At 47.6% G+C, this 22,718-nt stretch overlaps 10 protein-coding genes across 10 annotated transcripts; 4 read left to right on the forward strand and 6 right to left on the reverse strand.

Annotated features, from left to right (window-relative positions):
* Positions 1-137: 137 nt before the first annotated feature.
* On the forward strand, positions 138-2,765 carry V8C40DRAFT_247468 (HET domain-containing protein). The gene is made up of 2 exons (XM_083216336.1): positions 138-827; positions 886-2,765. Exons 1-2 carry the CDS (start codon positions 386-388, stop codon positions 2,550-2,552), a joined length of 2,109 nt encoding a protein of 702 aa, XP_083071867.1. The 5' UTR covers positions 138-385; the 3' UTR covers positions 2,553-2,765.
* A 2,719-nt stretch (positions 2,766-5,484) lies between these two features.
* Positions 5,485-7,462, reverse strand: V8C40DRAFT_31878 (epoxide hydrolase family protein). The gene has a single exon (XM_083222828.1). It carries the CDS (start codon positions 6,847-6,849, stop codon positions 5,542-5,544), a length of 1,308 nt encoding a protein of 435 aa, XP_083071868.1. The 5' UTR covers positions 6,850-7,462; the 3' UTR covers positions 5,485-5,541.
* Positions 7,463-8,460: 998 nt separating this feature from the next.
* V8C40DRAFT_247477 (uncharacterized protein) lies at positions 8,461-9,252 on the forward strand. The gene is made up of 2 exons (XM_083216338.1): positions 8,461-8,862; positions 8,922-9,252. Exons 1-2 carry the CDS (start codon positions 8,503-8,505, stop codon positions 9,069-9,071), a joined length of 510 nt encoding a protein of 169 aa, XP_083071869.1. The 5' UTR covers positions 8,461-8,502; the 3' UTR covers positions 9,072-9,252.
* V8C40DRAFT_31935 (uncharacterized protein) lies at positions 9,097-11,682 on the reverse strand. Its single transcript, XM_083222829.1, has 4 exons — positions 11,593-11,682; positions 11,154-11,538; positions 10,356-11,041; positions 9,097-10,303 (listed from the first exon to the last, which is right to left on the reverse strand). The coding sequence occupies exons 2-4, from the start codon at positions 11,457-11,459 to the stop codon at positions 9,280-9,282; spliced, it is 2,016 nt and encodes a 671-aa protein (XP_083071870.1). The 5' UTR covers positions 11,460-11,538; positions 11,593-11,682; the 3' UTR covers positions 9,097-9,279.
* A 170-nt stretch (positions 11,683-11,852) lies between these two features.
* On the reverse strand, positions 11,853-13,429 carry V8C40DRAFT_275312 (mitochondrial distribution and morphology protein 10; the record flags this gene model as incomplete). The annotated part of the gene is made up of 2 exons (XM_083220691.1): positions 11,853-13,270; positions 13,333-13,429. The coding sequence occupies 2 exons, from the start codon at positions 13,427-13,429 to the stop codon at positions 11,853-11,855; spliced, it is 1,515 nt and encodes a 504-aa protein (XP_083071871.1).
* A 210-nt stretch (positions 13,430-13,639) lies between these two features.
* V8C40DRAFT_247481 (mRNA splicing protein SME1) lies at positions 13,640-14,755 on the reverse strand. Its single transcript, XM_083216339.1, has 5 exons — positions 14,578-14,755; positions 14,493-14,520; positions 14,097-14,159; positions 13,946-14,039; positions 13,640-13,879 (listed from the first exon to the last, which is right to left on the reverse strand). Exons 1-5 carry the CDS (start codon positions 14,625-14,627, stop codon positions 13,824-13,826), a joined length of 291 nt encoding a protein of 96 aa, XP_083071872.1. The 5' UTR covers positions 14,628-14,755; the 3' UTR covers positions 13,640-13,823.
* A 1,458-nt stretch (positions 14,756-16,213) lies between these two features.
* V8C40DRAFT_279936 (SDR family oxidoreductase) lies at positions 16,214-17,166 on the forward strand (the record flags this gene model as incomplete). Its single annotated transcript, XM_083221316.1, has 2 exons — positions 16,214-16,910; positions 16,994-17,166. 2 exons carry the CDS (start codon positions 16,214-16,216, stop codon positions 17,164-17,166), a joined length of 870 nt encoding a protein of 289 aa, XP_083071873.1.
* Positions 17,167-17,684: 518 nt separating this feature from the next.
* V8C40DRAFT_247486 (Zn(II)2Cys6 transcription factor) lies at positions 17,685-20,134 on the reverse strand. Its single transcript, XM_083216340.1, has 4 exons — positions 19,892-20,134; positions 19,703-19,833; positions 18,125-19,579; positions 17,685-18,051 (listed from the first exon to the last, which is right to left on the reverse strand). Exons 1-4 carry the CDS (start codon positions 20,000-20,002, stop codon positions 17,769-17,771), a joined length of 1,980 nt encoding a protein of 659 aa, XP_083071874.1. The 5' UTR covers positions 20,003-20,134; the 3' UTR covers positions 17,685-17,768.
* A 453-nt stretch (positions 20,135-20,587) lies between these two features.
* Positions 20,588-21,458, forward strand: V8C40DRAFT_279937 (SDR family oxidoreductase; the record flags this gene model as incomplete). Its single annotated transcript, XM_083221317.1, has 3 exons — positions 20,588-20,636; positions 20,691-21,325; positions 21,390-21,458. The coding sequence occupies 3 exons, from the start codon at positions 20,588-20,590 to the stop codon at positions 21,456-21,458; spliced, it is 753 nt and encodes a 250-aa protein (XP_083071875.1).
* A 31-nt stretch (positions 21,459-21,489) lies between these two features.
* V8C40DRAFT_247488 (NADP-dependent oxidoreductase) lies at positions 21,490-22,647 on the reverse strand. Its single transcript, XM_083216341.1, has one exon. The coding sequence runs from the start codon at positions 22,548-22,550 to the stop codon at positions 21,588-21,590; it is 963 nt and encodes a 320-aa protein (XP_083071876.1). The 5' UTR covers positions 22,551-22,647; the 3' UTR covers positions 21,490-21,587.
* Positions 22,648-22,718: the final 71 nt, after the last annotated feature.

Below are 22,718 nucleotides of genomic sequence, written 5' to 3' on the forward strand. Positions count from 1 at the left end.
GCTAAAAACGTGTATCCCGACTGCTGATATGAAGGTGTAAGACGAGGCCTTGATTTAGTGTATCAGTGCAGAAAGTATTGCGCTTGAATGAGGCTCTTCCCACTTTGGCGCTATAAATGCGGCTCGCCCCGCGCCGTATTATTCGGCCTCGATCTTTCTCAATGTCATCGCGAACCACACCAGCGCATGGCTCAGCTTGCAAAGATTGATTTGATCTGCAGGGCAACTTCCATCTTCCACTATCCATTTATATATATACACAGTTATTGAATCTTGATATTTGCTTCTCTGCAGTGTTTTTCCTGAATCATTGAGCGAGGCATATCGGAAGCACATCCATTAATACTCCAAGTACTAATTAATATTAGGGTGGAAGCCGTCCAAGATGAAGACGGCCCAGGATTTCCCGCGCCTCAAGCTTTGCGATCCGTGTTCCCGGCTCTTTACCGACTACCGCGATGAAACCAGGTCTGATCTCAACAGCACACGCTATCACATGTGGTACGAGCGCGGCGGATATCAGTACTGCCGGAGTCGGCGTGAGCTCGAGCATGCCGCTGTCTTCGGTTGCGTCTTTTGCAAGGCCGTTGCTTCTCGTGATCGCAAGTATCAGCAGCACGAAGAAGATTCAGGCAGCTCGAACAATTCAGAGGATAGAACGGAGCTCTTCTTAGACGAGCAGCGCCCAGTTTGGTATCCGTCGCTTGACGAAGAGCTAGAGCTGAGCATCCGCTACAACTGGGTCGACAACGTTTTGTATATTTGGAGCCGGAGTGGGATTGAATGGAGTGGTGGCGACCTGTCATGGAGCATGTACGCCACCCCGAGTAAGTGGAGGCCAATATCCTAACTACAGCGAGTTTATATTTATTCAAGTTTCCTCAGATGATCCAGCGGCGTCCGTCGTCCATTCACAAGCGCTGCTCCAAGAGCTTGGGTCTCCCGAGAGCTTTGACGAGGCACGCGGGTGGATGAACGAGTGCCTCACCAACCACCACGAGTGTCCAGCACATACGCCGGCCGATTTGCCCACAAGACTCATTGAGGTGTCTCGTCTGGGTGAACCCGATTCTGCACGTCTATGTGAGACCAGCGGGCAGAAAGGACACTATTGCGCCCTTAGTTATTGCTGGGGAGGAGACCAAGCACTCAAGACGCTTTGTGAACGGTATGACCGATACCAAAAGGAACTCCCGTACGACCAGCTGCCCCAGACGATCAAGGACGCATTTCACGTCACGCGGAGCATGGGCCTGAGGTACATCTGGATCGATGCGTTTTGCATCATCCAGGACAGCGACGAGGATAAGCAGACCGAGATGGCCAAGATGATGAGCATCTACCAAAAGACACAGTTCACCATCTCGGTGGCGAGTGCCTCGGCCGCTACCGAGGGATTCCTCCAGACCAATTATCACGACCCCAGCATTGGAGCCTTCTATCACCCCCTCCGGGTAGAGAAGGAGACAATGGGCTCGGTTCTCATTGCGGATAGCTCGTCATCATTCGCCAGCGTTGCTGCGCACCAGCAGCCCATCAACACCCGGGGCTGGACTCTCCAGGAGGCTCTGCTCACGCCCCGGCTTCTCATCTTCACCAACATGCACATGGTCTGGAAATGTCAGAACGGCTACCAGCCCGATTTTCACGCTACCTCTCGAGATGCTCGTGAAAGACGCCGTGGGGACTATGGCCCCTGGGATGCTTGGTCCTCGCTCTGCGGCTACTCGTTTACTCGTCTCAAGGAGCTCGACGAGATGGCCATCCCGGAAACTCCGCGGGTTGGGGAGGAGTTCAACAGCCGTGGAAGCACTTACTCAACCTGGCACTTCATCTTGAACAAGTACACGACGAGGCAGCTCACCGAAGAAAGCGACCGACTGCCCGCCATCTCGGCCATCGCCCAGGCCTTTGCTGCCCATTTCAAGACTGAATACTACGCCGGGCTCTGGGGACGCTTCCTGGTGCACGATCTCATGTGGGAGAATTGGCTTTCCAATCCCAACGCCACAAAGTCAGGGGCACCGTCGTGGTCGTGGGCCACCATGAAAGGTGAGCTTCAGTACGACGGCGGCAACACCGATTATGCCCGAGCCGAGGTCATATCGTGCAAGACCACGCCCGTGTCGGACAGAAATCCCTTTGGGGCAGTTACTGGCGGCGAGTTGGTGATCCGCGGACACCTGAACAAGCTGTGGCTCGATGCGGTCGAGTCAAACAGACGGGAACTCTTTGACAGCGAGGGCAACGCCATTCCTGATGTCGAGTTTATCAGCGATGGCGGGTCCGGAGACTGGAACCAAAACCGTACCTCTGTGCTCTGCTTGGTCCTTGGCGACAAACCATACGCGACCAGGCACAGCAACTATCCAAACTGCTGCCCGAATTATATAACCAGGTGTCCCCAGTCGATAAAGTGTCGGATGATGGTGCTGGTTGAGAGTTCGGACAGGGTTGGGTGTTATCAGCGGATAGGACTGGCCAAAGCAGAGACGTATGAGAGGCCGCTCTGGTGGGAGAAGTGCGAGAGGGTGACGGTGACGGTTGTCTGATGGGCTTTTCTAGAATGCGATAACCTCGAGGAGAGGCATTGTTCTCTGCGGCTGTGTTGCGGCACTCGGCCGCATGTTCTGACTACTGTTTGAGAAGTCCGAGTCAAGACTTAAAGTTGAATGAAGAACGAAATTGTCTTCAGAAGGTCTGCTCGTTGAGTTATTTTGTGTATAGACAGCGCAGGTAATACAGAGCAAACATGTTTTCTCTAGGATTTGGGAAGAGTATTGTAGATGATAGTGCCCTTTTGCAGTCAGCGTAAGACGGCTTGGAGGCCCTTGCCAGCGGTAATAATGGTTCCAATATCCAACAGCTCCAAGAGTGTCTTCAGACTCTCCTCAAGGGCTTTGGAACTCTCCAGTGATGGTTGATCCAGCTTGCTCTAGGGTACGACGAATCCCTCAAACGGCCGAGGAGTCTATCAGCTGTGCCGCAACAGACTCAGACTGCTGCTTTTTTTTGAGCGCCCACTTTCTACTTTCTACTTGGGTGGCAACTTTCTGGTATCTCTTCTCAGAACCTTTCGCATTGTTATATCCAGACGCTTGAAACGCGAAGGAGGGAGATTGTTGTCCTCGCTGGCCAGCTGGCACTCGGTTTTGCCTTCTGGAGGTTCCACTTCTCCGATTCCTCTCGGGCTCTTCTCAGGATGAAGGACAGTTTATTAAGCATATCTTCAAGAGTTTCAATCTCTTCAAAACCCATGTTGACGAGTAAAACCGGTCGACGTTTCTGTGAATCCTCGTCTCTGGAAGAAGCCGCGCTGTGTTGCCGAGAAGCGAATCCCATCGCTCAACCTTACCGTGACAGCCAGTTCCGGAGCTGTATGTTGGCTGATTGCGTCTGATACAGCTTGAGATTATTATCGAAGGCTCGCGCAAGTTAGACATTTGCGAGTCCCTTGAGGACATTCGATGGAAGAGAAATAATACTAGAGATAGATTCCGTTTTCTTTGTGATTCCAAGCGTGGTCTGACTTGTTGTTTCGCCTAGTTTGTTGACACCTTTTATCGATGCCATCAACGGCTGACAGCGTCCTGTGTTAAGTGGATAGACTCTAGTCGAAATTGGCATGAGGTCAATGAGCAGCTGAGATCTGCCGCAGGGAAAGCCAAACTTTGTCTAGAGCTGGACAATGAATTTGTCTCCGCTGCCGTCAACACGTACAATCCAGTATCGAGTAGATCAACCAGCAGAGTTGAAGATTTGCGATAGCCAAACGCTGTCTGCCATTCAAGACCACTTTTACTCTAATGTGAACGATATGTTGCTCCAAGTGGCCTTGGTTTGTCAAGAGCTCGAGAAGATCTCACGAGGGACTCAGGGGAATTTACAATATTGGTCAATTGAACTTATATACTTAAACTTGCCCTCTCTATGTCACATACGACCATAGGTAGAGGAAAATTCGGGGTCCCGTCTGCTCCCCCATAGACAAGCCTCTAACCGGCAGATTAGTAGTTGAGTGGGTGACCATCAGCGAACACCGGCTGTTGTATGTTTTTTGTCTTTTTTAACATTTTTTTTGGATCTCTTATGGCGTATATGGATTGTTTCTTGTATGATTAGTTATCATATGTCTTGATCTGGTGATATATAACCAATGATAGACGCTGTTGGAGTCATTTCCACCAGAGCTTGATCCACTTCATTGGCGCATGATGGGGCGAATCGACAGTTCCAAAAGTGCAGACATCTGTAGACGCATCCTCGCCATCGTGTCGGCTGTGTATTAGCCAAATGCCGTAGAGGAATTACCTTCCCTCGGGAAGGCATTGGGAAATGTCAAACCGCATAATTTTTCAGATTTTGTTGAGTCATGTGGCCCCCTCCTGACTCTTCGAGATGGGGTCATCTACTTTGTACATCAGTCTACGAAGGACCACTTGTGCGAAAAGGGAAACCACAGCATTCTTCCCCTCTGGCGATTCAGAGGCTCACCACGATATATTCTTATGGTCGCTATTCGCATTGCGCAAACTAAGATGTGACATATATGGTCTGTACCATCCCGGATTCTTAGTCATTGATCTCGAGCAGCCATTACCATATCCGTTGTCCTCCATACGGTACCCTTGTGTCCACTGGGTTGACCACATTTGGGACGCAGAGCGTCGAGATGAACTGGTTAATGACTGCCGAGTCCATGAATTCCTAAAAAGTCATCTGCTTTCATGGATTAAGGCTCCAAGTTGGTGTAGAGCCACATCCGACGTAGAATTCGCGGTTGCAAAGATGGGACGGCTCCCGATGGTGAATATTGTACTTCAACAATTTAATCAGGTATTCTCCAACATACGACAGACTATTTCCGGCGAATCCAGGTTGTTATTCTTAACACTAGACGCGCATCAATTTCGTCTTTACAACGAACTCGGAATCGAGAATACGCTATTACAAACATATGAATCAGCGCTTCTCTTCAGTCAGAATCCCTGTTTAACGCGGACCATCTAAAAAGAAGGAGCCACAATGTGTTATCACAAGATCGACCGTAAATAAGCGCTCGAGTCCATAAGTTCGAACGCTAGAGGCCCATCAATATTCGGTCAAATCAGTCGTTTTCTCGACCGATGGGCTGCTCTTCGTGTCGGGATCGTTTGACAAGACCATGAGGAAATGGGACGCTACTACGGGTGAGATCCAACAGACGCTTATTGATAGCAGCGCAAAATGTTTGGTCAAACAACCTCATTCATTGTCTCTCCCGATGGGAAGCTCGTTGCATTGACATCGTACCACGGGGTCATTCATGTCTTGGACGCCGCCACAGGTAAAGTCCAACACAATAGCTTGCTGTGACAAAGAGAATAAACAACATATATCTTCAGAGAGTCTTGGTAAGTTTCAAAGTACATATAGCCTGACTCATTAGCTCCTTTTCTACCTATATAAAACTTTGGAGATGTAGAGTCCACGTAGCTAGTCTTATCACTGGTCTATTTTGCTCTCTATTTGTCTAGTATTCGCTTATTCCGACGTATCCTTTTACTTAAATACTTTTGTTCCACTCTCCTCTACATTACCAAAGAACTGCCGTACATCTCCGGCCAGCACTTCTGGTGTCTCTAATGCAGGAAAATGCCCTCCTTTTTCGTGTACAGCACTCCACTTTACATTACCATTTCTCTTTGCCCACTCCAACGGAGTACGATACCAGATATCATTTGGAAACTGGCTGATAGCCACAGGCTGCTTTACGTATGGAAGGTTTTCAACTCCAGACATAGATATGGCGCCATCGGCTGCACCGTGCTTGTAAAGTGAAAACGCAGCATAGGGGCCGGGAATCCAGTGCATCATGGTCCATGTAATGACTCGATCCGGCGTCCAGATCTTGGCGACATTTTCCTCTTCAACACATGAAACCAATACATCGTATATCCACATGGCCAATCCCACTGGTGAGTCGGTCATTGCATGGGCTAGTCTTAACGGCCGTGTTTGATGAAGCTGTCCATAGGCCCATCTTTTGCTAGAGAAACCGCCTAATCGTCTAATGATTTCAACCTCCTCAGATGTGGAATTTCCTTCCTTCAGCTTCTTAAGATCCTCGTCGGTTGGTGGAACGACCCAAAAGTTGGAGTGCAAGGACACAACAGCGTCGGGGAAATCCACTGCCGCATATCTAATAATGAAGTCTCCAGCATCTCCACCTTGTGCCACATAGCGTGTGTATCCGAGATGCTGCTGCATCAGGGTGTTGAACGCAGCGCCAGCTTGGCGATATCCGAATCCAGGTGCGCGCGGAGATGGTGAGAAGCCATATCCAGGAATAGACGGTGCCACTACATGGAAAGCTGGAACAGAGTCATCAGGTGGATGTGTGAGTAGATGAATTATTTCGGCAACTTCGAGGAATGAGCCGGGCCAGCCATGGACAAAGAGAAGCGGTATAGCATCGGGACGAGGGGAGCGATGATGCACGAAGTGAAGCGGAATGGGCTCTTTATATGTCGTATGAGGTGTATGGACAATTGTCGTAAACTGTGTCAGTTGAATGTTAATATCATTCTCGACAGCTCGCCAATCATATACATTTGCCCAGTGAGAAGCAATTGTCTTGGCCGCGTGAGTTGGAGGTCCATCGGTATACTCGGGTTGGTCGTTGGGAGGCTGAAATTCTGTATCGATGAAGCGAGTCAATGAAGCTTTGAGTCTGGTTTGTTCCACAAAGGCCTGTTTTACGGAAACTTTGAATGGATTGACGGTATCAGTGTAAGTCGCATGGAATGTAAGATTGAGATCTTCATCCGTAAGAGTGAGGGGTTGCCGAAGTGTATCTTGACTAGCCATCGTTCAGCATGGGCGGCGGAATCTTGTGATGTTTGTATTCTGATATTGAAGCGGAAACAGTTTGGTCAGAGGGCGCATTGCTGTATTTATACAGCCTTCCATCTCAGTCTATTATATATGTAGACTAGCCTCAACTTCTTGCTGAATTGGCTACCAGGAGCGGGGGAAATAGTGTAGGCTATTCGTAAGCACTCGGCACAGTTGCGCTGATCATGGGTTTGTGTTGCAACGGCGTTTTCTCCACAAAGCCAAGATGCATTGGCGTGCTTCTGCCTAATGATACGATGAGTAACATATGGAATCATTTCTCTAGGGTGTGTTGTCTGTCTCAGTAGGCTATGCGGCCAATCTAATATCCGTGAAACACATGCTACCCAATAGCCATTATCCATTGCCGCTGTTTGCAACTTCGTTGATTGTTTGCAAAACTAATTGATAATTCGTTTATGTTTATTTGAACACTACACCATACCAAAAACCTCGTATGTTGCCTCATGAAGTCCAATATTAGTTTCCAGGTTCACTGGACTATATTGCCTCTTTCTAGTCTGTCACTGAACCACAACGCATGGCACTGGTATTGTGTAAGTGTAATAGACTAACATAAATGTGGTGTGAATCATGTTCAGTAACTTGAGAGACGGCGACATTAAGGATGCAACCCTCCAGATCTGCCACCACACCGTTCTGGTCTGCTCAGTTAGAGAAATTGATGATACGTGAGAATTCGCTAACATGCCTTTTTTGTGAGCTATTGCTCGACAGTAAGTGTCTATCAATCACTTTATCCAATTGCTCTTTGATGTATATCTTTCAACTACTCCTAGAGATTGAAGTGTTACATGATTGTGGCTATTAGTTTCCTCTTAAGCGGTGGCCCAAGGGGAAGACAACTTGGATCATCGCCCATCGCTCTCCGTCGTGATAATATCTTATTCCGACTCTTCAATATGAGAACTACAATAAATGCCTGTCTTCCCCAATTCACCCGGAATAAACGTGTTCTAGGCGTCAATAGAGTCGAAATCTACGTCTTCTTCCTTGAACCGCGTAGCTCGCAGTGTACTAGGTTTCCGCAACATGTATTGCATTGCGCCAGGAAAGACAGATGGATCTTGTTACGATGTACATATATCGAGTTTTGAGCGATTGTCTTGTTCTCTGTTTTGTAATCATTTGCAACATACATTACTTCTTGGTGACAGAGTATTCTCTAGGCAATTTATGGGAAACGACGTCTATGTTGGACGAGTGAATCAATTGCCACGTTTTCAATTTTATCCAGGCGGGAATAGTGATATGCAAGATGATGAATCGATGAGCATTGCTTTTCACAGAATAGCCCGCTCAGTCACATAACGCCCCCCTCATTCAAATGCATGAGTGCGGAATAAGCGGCTCAAGTACAGGTTACATACTGTCCACGTGTCGCAGTCGAGAATTACATCTTTTTGCGGGAATCGTCTGTCAGCCTCAAAAGAGTCAATAGCTCCGTAATCATGCATATGTAAGATACCACTAAAACGTATTCTATCCGCCGTTCCCACTTCTTCAAGACTATAAATAAGCTACTCCCTCAGCTCTCCAAATCGCCTCTCGTACAAATCAGCACTAACAACAACACCGTCAGACACTTCTCTTCTCTCTGGTAAAATGACATCCAGCACGGCAAAGACACCATCCACGAGTCGTTCGACCCCGAGGTCGCTGATTCCGGTTATATCGACTTCTCTCAATGTCGGCATGGCGCTTGGTGCTTGGATCACAGTGATCCCATTTACAAACGCAGCATACCCAGGACCCGCGGTGGCAGTATGGTTCAAGGACTTTTTCAAGCCTGGTTTCATCGGAATCACATCTCTCAGCGCAGTAACGATTGCTTCTGGAATCCGATCAGCCCTTGTTCGGGATACGTCGGGGTTAGCAGAGGGTCAGGCTAAAGCAAAGGCAGCCTCGCGATGGGCGATTGCTGGTCTCGTATTCACGCTCATTCATTTCGGTTTTGGAAACTCTGTAAGTTACAGGAATTTTGGCAACATGTTCTTCCGTAAAGGTGGCTCATAGTAAAGCAGGTGCTCGCGATTATGGACCGGATTCTTTCCAACCCGGAATTGGCACAAGGCGAAATGGCTGGCTGGATCCAGTTGCATACAGTGAGAACGCTGACGACTGATGTGCCGGCTTGGATCTGCTTTATTGGAGCATTGTTGTCCGAGCTGTAATAGCCAAAAGTTCGCTCATCGATTAGAATCGAATTATAGAGAAAGAAATATTGGCTAATCACTGACAATACATTCCTCCCTTTGGTTGCCCGTGGTTTGTTTGTTCATTTGCTGTAGTGCAGTCATCAATATCGTCAACACATTTTGTAAGAGGGATTGGCCAGCCAATGTGGCAAGTTTCTCCCAACGAGGCTGTTCCAGCCGTTGGCTATATCAGAGGAGGGCCTAGACTCCAGAAGAGGTTATTCCAATCCCTTCCACGACCTTGGAGTGTCTCCCACAATTTATCCAGATCAATGGTGTCTGGGTCAATATCTACCCTCCTGGGCTCCCGATCGATCGCCATGTTGCTGCTCTCCGTTGTTGCTACATCCACGGGGCCGTTTTGACTTAGAATCGTAGGGTCTCTCCTGCAATTCTCCTTTTTCAAAGCTTCCAGTGCCGGATGTGATGCTCTGTACTTTCGCAATATCTGAACTGATAGATGTAACAATTCAGATGCCAATGGTGACTGTCCTTTTGCTTCGTATAAAATCCTCCATGCGTCAGTCATTGTCGCATCTCCCCCTGTTGTACTGCCTTCGGGATTGTTGGCTAAGCACCCATCCAGCACAAACACAACGCAAGCAATGAAGATGCTCCGGAACTTGACGTTCATACGCTGGCGAAATAGGACGAATGTCGAGTTTTCAGCTCTCATTCTGTGCTCGATGTAGATGATGCGCTGCGCCGCTTTCAAGCAAGAGTCATGCGAATATGCAAAGCCGGGGTTTATTGTCCCTTGGGCAAGATATGGCAAGTGCAATTTGCAGATTTGACCGTAAAATATCATGTTGAGCATATATCGCTGAATCGTAATGTCAGATGAGCGCCGGATATCCGACGGTGGCAGCTTGGAAAGGCTCCCGCTTTTTTCAAGGCGGAAGAATGACGGCAATTCTCGCATAAACTGTCGCAGCTTCATATCTGCCTCCATGATTTTCCCATAGTCTGCCTCTTCTGGGTTCCAATTCATGGGCTTATCGTGGCCACCGAGGCTATAGAAGAGTTCGGCAAGGCGAGTTCGTTGAAGAAGATACGACACAGATGTGGCCTCTTCTGGTGGACGGTCAATAATCTCTTGACCCTCGATGATGTCTTCGTCATTGGCATTGCAAGGCTTTCGTACTGCCATTTGGCTGGGTAAGATTGTATATGCCCCTTGCTGAGGAACTGATAATCTAGAAAGCATCCTGCCGCGATGCTGTAAGTACCATCCAACACGACAAATAAAAGAGGGCTCACCAGTCGGTGTCTGTAAGATACCACCATACCCTACGACCGATTTCAGCTTGAATAGTGGACCTTTTGATTTTGACAGAATGACTATTGTTGGTTGGAGAATCGATGAAATGTAGCCCAATCTCCTGGGCCATTGCGACTGCTTGGGCGTGAAGCAGTCGGGCACGAGCTGAAATGCCCTCCAGACTGCATATCATGAAGAAGACAACAATAATGCCTTGTACACATGCCATGGACGCATGTGCTGCTAGATGAGCATGATGAATGACATCGAGGGCTGTCGTAAGCCAACCTGCAGTCTGTGAGTTGGCGTCTTCTGGGCGGTTGAAAAGGCCCTTGTTATTATCATATCGAGTCCACGTGTGTGTGCTGCTACAGCAAATCGCCAGCATGATCATCAATTGACCAATATCAACAATTCTTCCATGCTCCACGGCATCATAGAATCGATCTACCACAGAGGGCAGGGAAGGTTTATGGAATATATAATGAAAATGAAGGACATCTCTGATAAACTTGTCCAGAAGAACATGGGCGTCTCCTCTCAAAGGCAGGCATATGCACTTATTGACTTTAACATCTTCAGTCAACGGAGGAGAGTTTGCAGGATCGAGAACAAAGAAAGAAGGACTAGTAATGGCACGGATAGAGCGAGTACGAAAAGTGATGGGAGCAGGGGCTAATGAATCCTACAAGAGGTGGGTAACAATTAATATCCCGGATCTGTAACGAGAACTTCATGCCTTTGTTGAAACAAGAGCCATGCTCTCATCAAGGCATCAAAATCGTGAAGAAACTCACTAATACTTTCTGGCTCGAGCAGTTATTCTCAATGCCGAGCACGTCTGCTGTGACAAGCTGGAGCTGAGAAGACAGCAGCAACGAGGGAGCCAAGTGGTTCCGGTTGAGAGCTTCCTGCGACCCACCCGTCAAGGCAGCTTCACTGGCGCCCTGGATCCCAATGCCTTGAACGGGAGCTGCTCCATCGACGTTGCAAGGGATTCCACGGATCGAGCAGTTGGAGCAGGGAGATCCGCGATTGCACCGCAGCTTTCGGATCCGGCAAAGAGAGCATGCCGGTGGCCGCCTCCGAGACTGACGACCCATGCAGCCTATGGGAACTGTCTGCTATGCGTTATGAATTCTGCTTTTCCTCTGTGGTCGGTCATAGACACCGGCGGTTCTACTTTGACAGCAGCGTTAGACGGAGAAAGGCGTGAGAGTGATGGGAAATACTAACCCGAAGTATCAGAATCCGCGGGAAGTTCGGAGTTAAGCCCCCTCATGTCCGCCAAGAAAACCGCCGATCAGACGATCATCTAGCCGCGGATTTCAATAAAGGCCAGCATTTAGAACTGGTTGTTGAGAAAATAACCGGATTTCATCAATCTGCATGAGACGTTCCTTCACATTGAGTAGACATGAATATCATAGATATTTTGATTGAGTCTCACAGAGCAGAGCCCTGTTAATTGATTGCGGCCATGGTGGTGGCGCGCATCAGGATGAGAACTGGACCTCGAGACCTAAAGTTCGAAACGGCTTGTTCATCATCTTCAGGTCAATCCCGCTGCCGAGACTGAACAGTAGCGACTTAACTCGTCCTTCCCACAGCACTCCAAGCCGAAGGTTTTGGTCCAGTCTCGCTTTCACGACCCCAGCATATTCCTTCTCCTCACTCTCAACCTCTTCTTTATCTACCTTCTTCGCAGGTTGCCCTGTCTTGGAGAAATTCTTCTTGCCACCTCTTGACTTGGAATTATTATTGCCCACGTTTACTTTGTGTCCAGTCTTCTTTTCTGTCGGCTTTGCTGGTTCATCGAGCCTCCACTCCAGCTTCGCGTTAAAACTCCGTTCAGCTGGCATTGACGTTGAAGCCGGCTGCGGTGTGGCAGTTGTGATGGTTGCAGTCTTTGGAGATTCCTTTCCATCTACAATACTGGTAGGCGCTTTCGAAGTGAGAAATGCCTTCGGAATCGGCGTCTTCGTTGCAGAGAAACTCTCCGAGGGAGTATCTACGTCTGCCACGGATCGAGCAAATGGCTTCCTCCACAGCTCCATACCGACGGCCCAAGAGCTTTCGTAGCTAAAGATGTTGAATTCCATGCGAGTCGCGAGGCTACAGTCTTTCCCAGCCATGACTGCATAGCTAGCTGCAATATTTCCCATGAGGGGATTCAGCGTAAGAGTAGCAGAAAGCGGTGTTCCCTTGTGATCCGGCAACGTGGCAAATCTCGCGCCTATGCTTATGCCTCCAGATTTGTTGAGAGTGCCGTAGTATATCTCCCCACCGGTACTGAATCGCCCATATATCCTCTCCTTGTCCCCATTGCCGCTGCCGTGTCCGTTTCCATTGTCTGTAGTAGATGTGGCCGATTGCTGGACATGTTTTTTATTACTCAAGTCGCCTCCAAAATTATAAACTCCTCTGAACCCCAGTAGTCCGCCATCCGTGGAAGCAAGTCCTTCAAGCGCATAACTTCCGACATCGTACTGTAGCAATCCCAATGCAGTGCCCCCATTTCTGAGGTGCTGGCCCGATACCGCGCTGAATTGCGCCTGCAAGGCGGGAGATATCCGCCTTACCAGGAGCGCCTCTAACTGTGACCGTGGTAGATATAATCTGCCATATAGAAGTGACTCGTTGGTCTTGTCCGTATCGTCCGGGTGTCTTAGGGAGGGAACATCTCGTCGAGCAACGGGCGTCAACGGGCGATAGGATCGAAGAAGATCGGGGAGCGGAACGTTTTCGGACTGAGGGGTCAGGAGAACTCGAAGAGGAACGGAGGAGAATAGGTAGGAGATGGAGCCATCCACCACGCCAACAGAGCCCAGCTGGTAAGAGGTGGCGAAATTGGGGCTTGCGAGGGCCGAGAGAGTCAGTCGAAGACCTCGAGGAGTGTTGAAATTCAGCAGAGCTTGGCTGTAGCGTTAGCTGAGAGCTCATGAATAACAGAATAGGCATGGAGGGGGAAATCACCGTCTGTCGTCGCATTCAGCGCTGCATACGAATTGTCACGCCTCCACCCGGTAGCCTCGTAGAAAGCACTGTGGACATAGTCCATAAACTCGCGCATTTCAGCGCGCGTTGCACATGCCTGTCTGGAAGGCTAGACTTGGGTCTCTACGAGCGAGAGAAAGATGCGAATGGGAAGAATCGTCACCTCATCTAGCAAAGCCGAGATATATGGTGGCGGTCGGCACAACATCGGTAATATCTCAACCTTGAAGTCTACAGCGCAGTGCAAATGGATTGCAGAATAATGTACGTACCTACGTACCATCGCGTTCATTGGTCTTCATCAGATATAGATTGATGGCTTCTACTTGGTTGAATCAATTTTCATTATGCCGAGCCCATTGTGTATTTGCTACCCAGATTTGATGCGTGATTCATAAGAAGAGTATCCCTTTGCAAAGTAACGCAACTCCATAGTTACATAGTATCAAAATTAATGTAAAAAAAGCACTTTAGTTGGACAGGTTCTGGATTAACGAGACGTTATCGCCTTTCAGCAGGATTTGGCCTGTGGCTGTGTTAGCTGGCTTGGGACGTGTAGAGCGCAAGAGGATAAATGCTTGAGTGATCTTACCTAGCGGTTTCCTTGTCTCCTTCTCGTTGGTTTTTGTGATTTGCTTGACTTCCACGGCGTCATCGATGACCAAGTTCATAAACTCGTCGAACCCCTACTTCCAGCATTAGCCCGGGAACTCGAGACAGCATTTGATATAGACATTACTGACCCGAATCTTGCCCTCGATACGGATGGACAGCTGCTCGTACAGCCAGACACTAACTGTGGCATTCTAATAAAACAAAAGTCAGAACATAATCCATCAAGTGTGCGCAATAGTCCTTGGTCGTCGAGAGGTCATTGGTTCGATGTCGCATCGTGGAGGTGGTGTTAAGGTTTGTGTGTCGTAATATCAAACGTTCGCCTGGCAGTAAATGCCTCGATTCATAGTTTGTTCGGATTTCTCTCGAGTGGCTTGGCGCTTTGCCAATGACTTGCTTGGAGACATTCCAATCGCGTGCGCCGTCTCGTCATGCAGCAGTTCCGTCACGCAGGCCCTCGGCCACCGATATCGTGCGAGTGTCGTATGCGATCAATGAGGGGGCCAATTGGATCATGTACTCACGTTCTGGAGGAGCTTGAAAATCATGTTGCTACGCAGAGTCAGCTTTGGCAGTTCCGCAGCAATCGCCCGTTGGAAGAAGCCTTACATAGGCGGGAGCAAGACGCGGCGACCGCCGCCTCCACCGCGACCAGTCATGATATGGGATGTTTGACGAGAATTTATTTATCGGCAGTGGGTGGCTGAAAAAGCGGCAATGGATCGGCCGAGTAATGCTATCGCGTTGCAGCAGTGAGGAGCTTGCCTACTAGAGGTTGGAGCTCGGTATGATGGTGTTGAGGGCGGTGCCTGGGAAAACTCATCGGATCGGAGATATGCTTTGCCGCGATAAGGTGGCTTATCGGATAAGGTACAAGGGTACATACATGAGCAAGGCACGTTGCCTCACCCTACACTTGCCAAGGTTCTTGCTGAATACAGACATTTACTGCTCTCCAACAACTATTATTTTTCTTTCTTACTTTTTTTCTTTGGAAAGTATGCCATGTTGCTTGTGGCAAAGCTTCGAGGCCGAGATATGGTGGTTACTGTATCTTACTTGTTGTCAATCTGTTCTGTACGAGTGAATGATAATCAATTTCTCTTACCCCCACGAGGAAAAATGTTTACGGATTTTTTCCACTCTCTCAAATAAAGCTTCTCTATATATGAGCTTTAATTGAAGCATACATTGTCTCATATTGAGCTTAAATGACCCAATCTGCACGACGAATCTGCGTTGTCCGGCACTAACACAATGATGGAACGATCGAGACCTATCTATAAAACACACACACCACCAATTGCAAGGCTAATAGAGACATGGAGACATGGAGATCCTGCTAAGCTGCAATAATCGTCTTTGGAGGAATTTTCATGGCCACTCACCCGCGCCTCTATGTCAAAATCTTCTCAACCAAGGTCTGTATCCTAAACAGGTAGTGCTGATTACAAATAACGGAACAAATGCGGCCATCATTGAGACCTGAAATATTCAGTTTCACATCAAAAACAGGAAATGCAAGGAACAGAGTGCGGCTTTGCCTTAAGTGAACATCAATGCTATGGCTCTCACCATGTGATGTTTCTCATTACAGCAAATCGACAGTGTCCAGCGCATCCTCAAACTCGTACTGTACACGCTTACCTAGTATGCTTTGGACGTGGTACTGCGTTGAGTAATCCGTCTTATTAATCCGTGATTTATAAGGATCACAGCCCGCGATATAATTTCCTGGTCAGAAACTTATAGGTCAGACAACCTGAGGTGCCTTAAGCATTCCATTATTCCCACTTCTCGCGATTGTGTTTACTTATGTGTTGTATATCTTCTAATATGGATGGGTGATAGTTTGCTCTTAAGGGGTCCGTCTCTTGTTGTCTACTTTGGAATATAAGATATCCATTCTTTATTCCTCGTGTAAAGATGCTTTTTAATGTTCTATAGTTAGCACGGCTCTAGCAGTCTCGTTGATTATTGACTATTGTTCAGAAACTAATCTGGGTGGAGACAGAGATCTTATATGATGCAATGTACCTCCTAATGTAAATGCTACTGGATAGGCAAATTGGCAACGTGCCGAAGTTCCGGACGCTCTTTTGCATCAGATTATGTATCCGTTGACTAAACACTGGTCAGAAACCATATATAAGGGACGTATAATGAAGCTCTCATCCTCATACCAGATTATCTGAGAAGTGCTTGGTGTTTTCTTTCATCATCAATTAAAAGAGCCCATTTCATCATGGCTGCACCTTGGCCTTCACCGACAAAGACATGGCACGACGACACATACCCAGCAATCGACCCAACTCGTCCAGAATTCACCTTGGCTGGCAAAACAGCTGTTATTACGGGTGGTGGTAGTGGCATTGGAGGCGCCATTGCTCAATCATTCGCCAAAGCCGGTGTATCTCGTCTCGCACTAATCGGACGGCGACTTCAAGTTTTGCAAGATAACAAGACTCAGATTGCCGCCATCAACCCTCAAACCGAGGTTCTACTGATTCAGGGAGATATTGTCAACGGAGACCAAGTCCAGCAAGCTTTTGAGACTGTAAAATCCACTTTCGGGGAACCGCATATTCTCGTCAATAACGCTGCTTATTTCGATGGGCCAGTCTCCGCGCTGAAGGACGATGTTGACACATGGTACCAGGCATTTGAGATTAATGTCAAGGGCAGCCTTCATGTAATCAGGTCATATCTATCTGTTGCATCTGCATCACCGAGGATACTGAACGTGTCAAGTGGGCAAGCTCACTTGGATGCAAAGTTTTTCCCCGGCATGTCCGCATATCTGTCCTCGAAAATGGCACAGCTGCGTATGGTCGACGCCATTCAAGCGGAGCGGCCCGACGTGTTTATAATAAACTGCCATCCGGGGCGTGTGATGAGTGAAATGTCGGCAAAGGTTGGTAGGAAAAAGGGCATAGATACACGTAAGTGAACTGCTACACCCTCTCTCCTGCGAGTAACATAGCCAAAGGAGTACGCTCTACAAGCGGCTAACTGAGTTTCTTAGTTGAACTTTCGGGAGATTTCGGTGTCTGGGCTGTTAGTGACGAGGCCGAATTTCTCAAGGGGAGAATGGTGTGGGTAAATTGGGATGTGGATGAGCTCAAGGCGAGAGAAGACGAAATTATCAACAATGACCTGCTAACTGTAAGTCTTGGTGGTTGGCCATTTAAGCAGTAAGAAAATTGGCATATCTATGAAGGAGTATGAAATGTGTATATATGGTAAGCACTTGCTTACATGCTATCTATTGATTGATGAAGTTTGTCAATATTGATCATTGGGATGAAGGCACTCTCGATGACATCTCAATGTTATCGATAGCTTCTTTGGCTTCACAATGACTAAGAGACGAAAAGACTGCACGCCTCAAGTTACATATAATTTTAGTAACGAGGTATGCAAAAATTTCCTAGGCCCAGCAGTTCAAATCCCAAAGACGAACATACAAACATCAAGACAAATAAACTGCCACATGCATATAGAGTGCTGAGAGTTGCCCGAGTCTTCCAGTTAGAGGTATACTCACAGTCTTCATCATTGCCGGAACAAACAGCGATATCAACATTCTGCCTCAAGTTTCCAGAGGCTTGAGTATGGATTTCTGTAGCATAAGGCGAGGAGAAGGGCCGATAGAGTCAGGTTGAATACCTGAGGATTCTTTCGTATACTCAAGACGCTGGGAATAAAGCCATAGGCCTCTCTATTGAACTATCCTTTTATTTACGTTCATAGTACGAGTATGTTTATTATATACAAATTGCCTTAATCAATCATGCCTCTTATTGTGTAACATTGTTAGGTATTTTGCAAGGTTCGGATTGCATCCCCACGAAACCTGCTTGGTCAAATAGCGCCCTACGTGCATACTCATGCACCAGTTGAGCAGCTACCTTCTTGGAATTCTCTACTCCACTGTCCATTGAGACCTCCTCAAATCGACGGAGCATCTCCACAACTGGAAGCACCAGCTGTATATCTGCCATCGATTCTTCAGTCAGGGGATTTCTTGCTGCATTAGAAACGAGGATAATCAACGCTGTAACAAGATGATGCAGTGAATACCTGTACACTCGGAAGATATTTGTTAATGGAGTTAAGCCTATGCGTAATGCTTTCTCGGGTCAATGTGACTCACCATGTACAAGCATGATCAGTATTTCGGCTAAGATGAAGTAGAATCAAAGATGCTCTCGCTACTGAAACGCAACAATTGGGAGGTCCAGCATCTCCATATACGTCTGAGATCGATGGCAAGAGGTCGATCTCTGTTGGATCAGCGGTATTCAATAACCGGGGGCGACTCCATTCTTGCACTCGTAGAGACCGGTAAGATAAACCATGCAAATTGGTATGGCAACCAAGGCATGCAAGGGAAAGGGCCCGCAACGTCCGAAACGCTACCCCTTCAAAATTCGCCCACAGAGCTCGATTTGTAGCAAGATAATCGAGAGTAACACCTAAATCTGGATATGAGGCTTTCCAATTGTCAAGTTCTGCTTCTAGTTCACTGACTGCTGCCTCTCGTTGAAGGGTTGTTTGACGTTTCCCTCTTGCAGACATAAGTCGTCGGTGGATACGATTCTCGATGAGAGCGAGGTGAGATCGCGCCCGCAGGAAGTTGACCGTTGCAGTATTATCAATAGATGATATACAGCCTAGTCCATCCTCTGGATGTAATAAAGGAAGATCAGCGCCGATATCATCTTCGTGTATCAGTGGTGGCCTTTCAAGCCGGGAGGCAAGATCATGGTCCAGATTAAAAGCTATCCAGAAGACACGATTTCGCTGAACCATGAGACGGAAATTTTCAGATCCAGATTGCCCGGGAAATGGTTCATCTTTCTGAAGATGAAGACCATTTTGAAGGATCAAACGGTTCGCAGCCGCAAGGAGTGTCGATGACGCATGGGCACCTGGCGCGGTTTGCAGGAAAATAGCCATTCCCACCAGCGCCTGAATGGCGAGGAGGTCATTGCTACCCTGAATTGTGAGTTCCACAGCTTTGTCCAATGCAGTGTCCAAGTATTCCCACGCTTCGCGGTCCGGGTTGTTGGGAGAGTCGGCAAAATATGACATATTTTGTTGGCGGAGAGCAATGGCACACATGACGTTTGTGGCAGTCCAAAATGCCGCATCCGCCCGGATCTGGTCCATGTCTAGTTCGGCAAATTTATTCATGAAGTCATCTTCATCGAAGAGCGGGACGATTCGATTGTAGGTGTTGAAATAGGATCGAATAAGAGCCATGAAATCTGACCGTCTTCTCAATCTGGTATGGCTGGTACGGCCATGAGGCGGCCTAGATACGGACACAGTCTTGAAACATCCAGAAATCCAGGTCACAAGCTCTCTATTGAATAACGGAGTTTCGATATATCGAGCATTGGGTTCGCTTGTGATGGTGGTTGATGTAGAGTTTGGGGGTGGCGAGGAATGTCTCGAACTGTAAACTGCAGGAAGCTCTTGTACTGAAGCGTTCTCACTTGTATGATTCTGGTTGGAGGCTGTGGCTTCAAGGCTGTTAACAGCCTGAAGCAGAAGACTCTCAAGCTCATTGACCCTCTTTTCAAGGGTTTCGTTCCTCTTCGGCCTGGAGCTATGTATTAGGATGGAGAAGAAACAACACAGGAGATGAATTTCGATGCACATTTGCCAAAGAAAAAATTATTGAAAGAGTATTTTCAGGGAGAGAAAACGAAAAATGCAGGCTCACCTTCGGCGCGTAATTTTCTTTGGTGTTGTTGCCACTATGTATGTACACTGCGCGTGAAACTTGACACACTCGGAGCAAGACGGCTTAGCGTTGTCACATTTAACTTTCCTTTTGTGACAAGTATCACAAGCCTAAAGATTTGTTGTAAACATGATTTCGTGTAAATTTGGCAAACAATGGGGCACATACTCGGCCCTTCAGTTTTGGATTATGAGTGGATGCTGTTGACGGGGGAATACTTGATGGAGATTCGTCTGAAGCGTCAGGCGGTAAACCTGTCAATGCGTCCTCGGAATCCATTCCGCAATTTCACAGTAGAACTATTTTCGTAATGCCTTGGGTAAATAAACCGCTCGGCTTGATGATGAGTACGATAGCGACCGAGAAGACCGATAGAATAGTTTACGAAGACAATAACATGAGACACTACGGAGTTAACGTTAAAGAAATAGACCCGCCCATCTCTCGGCGCCTCTCGGTGCACAACTAACTACGAAGCTGACAAATGGCCACTATCCCTGGAGCGGCATGGGAGCGGACGGTGCCGCTCAGTCTCTTTAGCACGGCGTCGGTCGCTCTCGGTCACTTACAGTCGCTGATGGCAGCAAATTCAGAGTATACTATTCATTATTCATTTTTTTCGACATAATGGTTTGTCAGGAATCGTTGAAACAAGGAGAGAACGGCGATAGTGATCGAAGAGACGGAGATAGTTGACATTGTGAGCTCGAAAGATAAATAAGTAGTTGAGTCGCCGCAATGGAAGATGAAGGGCAGCAATAGCAATCCAATTCAATCAGTCAATCAATCAAACATCAACAAACATCTGTCTATAGCTTTAAAAAGCTATATCGTGCTTAAAACTACTTCACGTACTTCATTAACATGACCGCCTCAAAGAAGTTTGTTGTTCTAATCACCGGTGCTACTCGAGGTATGTCCGGCAGCATGGTCCGCCATCTCATAATACTTCATTCTAACTTGACAGGCATTGGGTTTCAACTTGCCAAAAAGTTTCTTTCCAGAGATAACACGATTCTTATCGCAGCCGTGCGAAATCCCGACAACGCTTCGTCTACCAAGGCTCTGTTAGAGCTCTCTCATGGAACCGAGAGCTCACTTATCATCACCAAGATCGACAGTCTGGACACCTCCAGCGCTACCTCTGGCCTCGCAAGCATCTCCGATAAAATCGACCATCTCGATCTCGTCATTGCCAATGCTGGAATTCTTGACGCATATGGCCCCGTCATGGAGATGGCTCTGGATGACGTTTCCGCCCACGTTGCTGTCAATACCCTAGCTCCCATTGCTCTTCTTCAAGCCGCCAAACCGCTTCTTCAGAATGCGGCCAACCCTAGATTTGTCGTCATCTCGAGTTCGGTAGGAAGTATTGCCGAAATAGAGGGATACCCCGTACAATTGGGAGCATACGGGGCCAGTAAAGCCGCCATCAACTATCTCATGCGCAAAGTTCACTTTGAGGAAAAGTGGCTCACGTCCATGGTCATCTGTCCCGGTTGGACTCAGACAGACATGGGAAACATTGGAGCACAGAAGCTGAACTTTGGAGAGGTGGCCCCGGTGCCATTGGATGTCTCGATCGACGGCGTCTTTCAAGAGGTAAGCAGATGATACTGGATATTCTCACTGTAATTACTTTGTGGATTGAACTAACAAGTGCCAGATTGATGAGATGAAAAGGACTGAGGGAGGAAAGTTTGCTGCATTCGATCACATAGACCGCAAGTGGTAATTGACATCGACTATCGGACAAACACGTACGGCATTAGAGTATATTTTTTTTTATAGAAGTTTAGATTGAACAGAATCCAAGTGCTCATTTTTTATTTCCAAACTATCCCATTTTCTCCAAATCCGGTTTTCAATTCTTTTCTGGTACAAACTCAATGACAACTTTTCCTTTTCTGTTCCGAATAGAGGCATGTTTATGTGCCTGAATCACCTTATCAAGAGAGAAAACCTCAATAGCTATAGGTTTAATCGTCCCTTCATCGATCAATCGCGCCACTTTGTCTAGTGTCTTAGACTTTGGTGTGACAACGAAGAAGAGCCACTTCACATTGGGGAAATCATCCAGCTCTTCAGGTCGACCTTTTCCGTACTCCCATGCCGCTGGAGGTTGTCCAACTGTAATGATGTGACCATGGCTTTTTACTGTCTTCCATGTTTTGGCCAAGACGGGGTTCCCAACGGTGTCGATAACGACATCAACATCCGTGATTGTATCCTCCCAATTTGGGGTGTTGTAGTCAACAAGCTGACTTGCGCCGAGTGCTCTTAATGAATCGTGGTGTTGAGCGCTCGAGAGGGCAACAACTTCAGCACCAGCTAGTCGAGAGGCCATCTGCACAACTATGACGCCCACAGCTCCAGAAGCTCCAGTAACAAGGACCTTCTGTCCCTTTTGCAAATTGGCACGCTCGAAAATAGATTCCCAAGCAGTCAACAAAGGAATTGGCAGCGCAGATGCCTGAGCATGGCTCAAAGACTTTGGCTTCCTTGCTACTTCGTCGCTCTCCACGATGGCATACTCTGCTTGTCCAAGCCCTCTCCACCCATGGATCATGGAATAAACTTCATCTCCAACTTTCAAGTCTCCTTTGTAGTTCGGCCCCAACTCAGCAACTTCTCCAGAAATGTCGTGGCCCGGAATGCGAATGGGATGCTCCCATAATTCCCACCAGGTGATTTCATCTCCAGTCAGCCCCGCAGCGTGAACCTTGATGAGAATCTCACCATTTTTTGGTGATGGCTTTGGGACGGCGGGGTTGAGCGTGACTTCAGGATTGGCTTTGGTGCCCAGGACTTCGACGGCTTTCATCATGATGGTGCTTGGCAATTGAAGTGATTCAGTGTCTTGTATGAGTGTCCTAGTTCAACTTCAAGACTGTTCAATATTAAATATTTATATTAAAACTTATTCACTTGTAGAGCTCATAAAAAGGCCATTGACAGCTGACTAGTGATTTCGTCATCTCGGGTGATGGTGGAT

This window comes from Trichoderma camerunense, assembly GCF_050948025.1.
Source record: "Trichoderma camerunense strain CBS 138272 chromosome Unknown V8C40scaffold_11, whole genome shotgun sequence".
Lineage (NCBI taxonomy): Eukaryota > Fungi > Ascomycota > Sordariomycetes > Hypocreales > Hypocreaceae > Trichoderma > Trichoderma camerunense.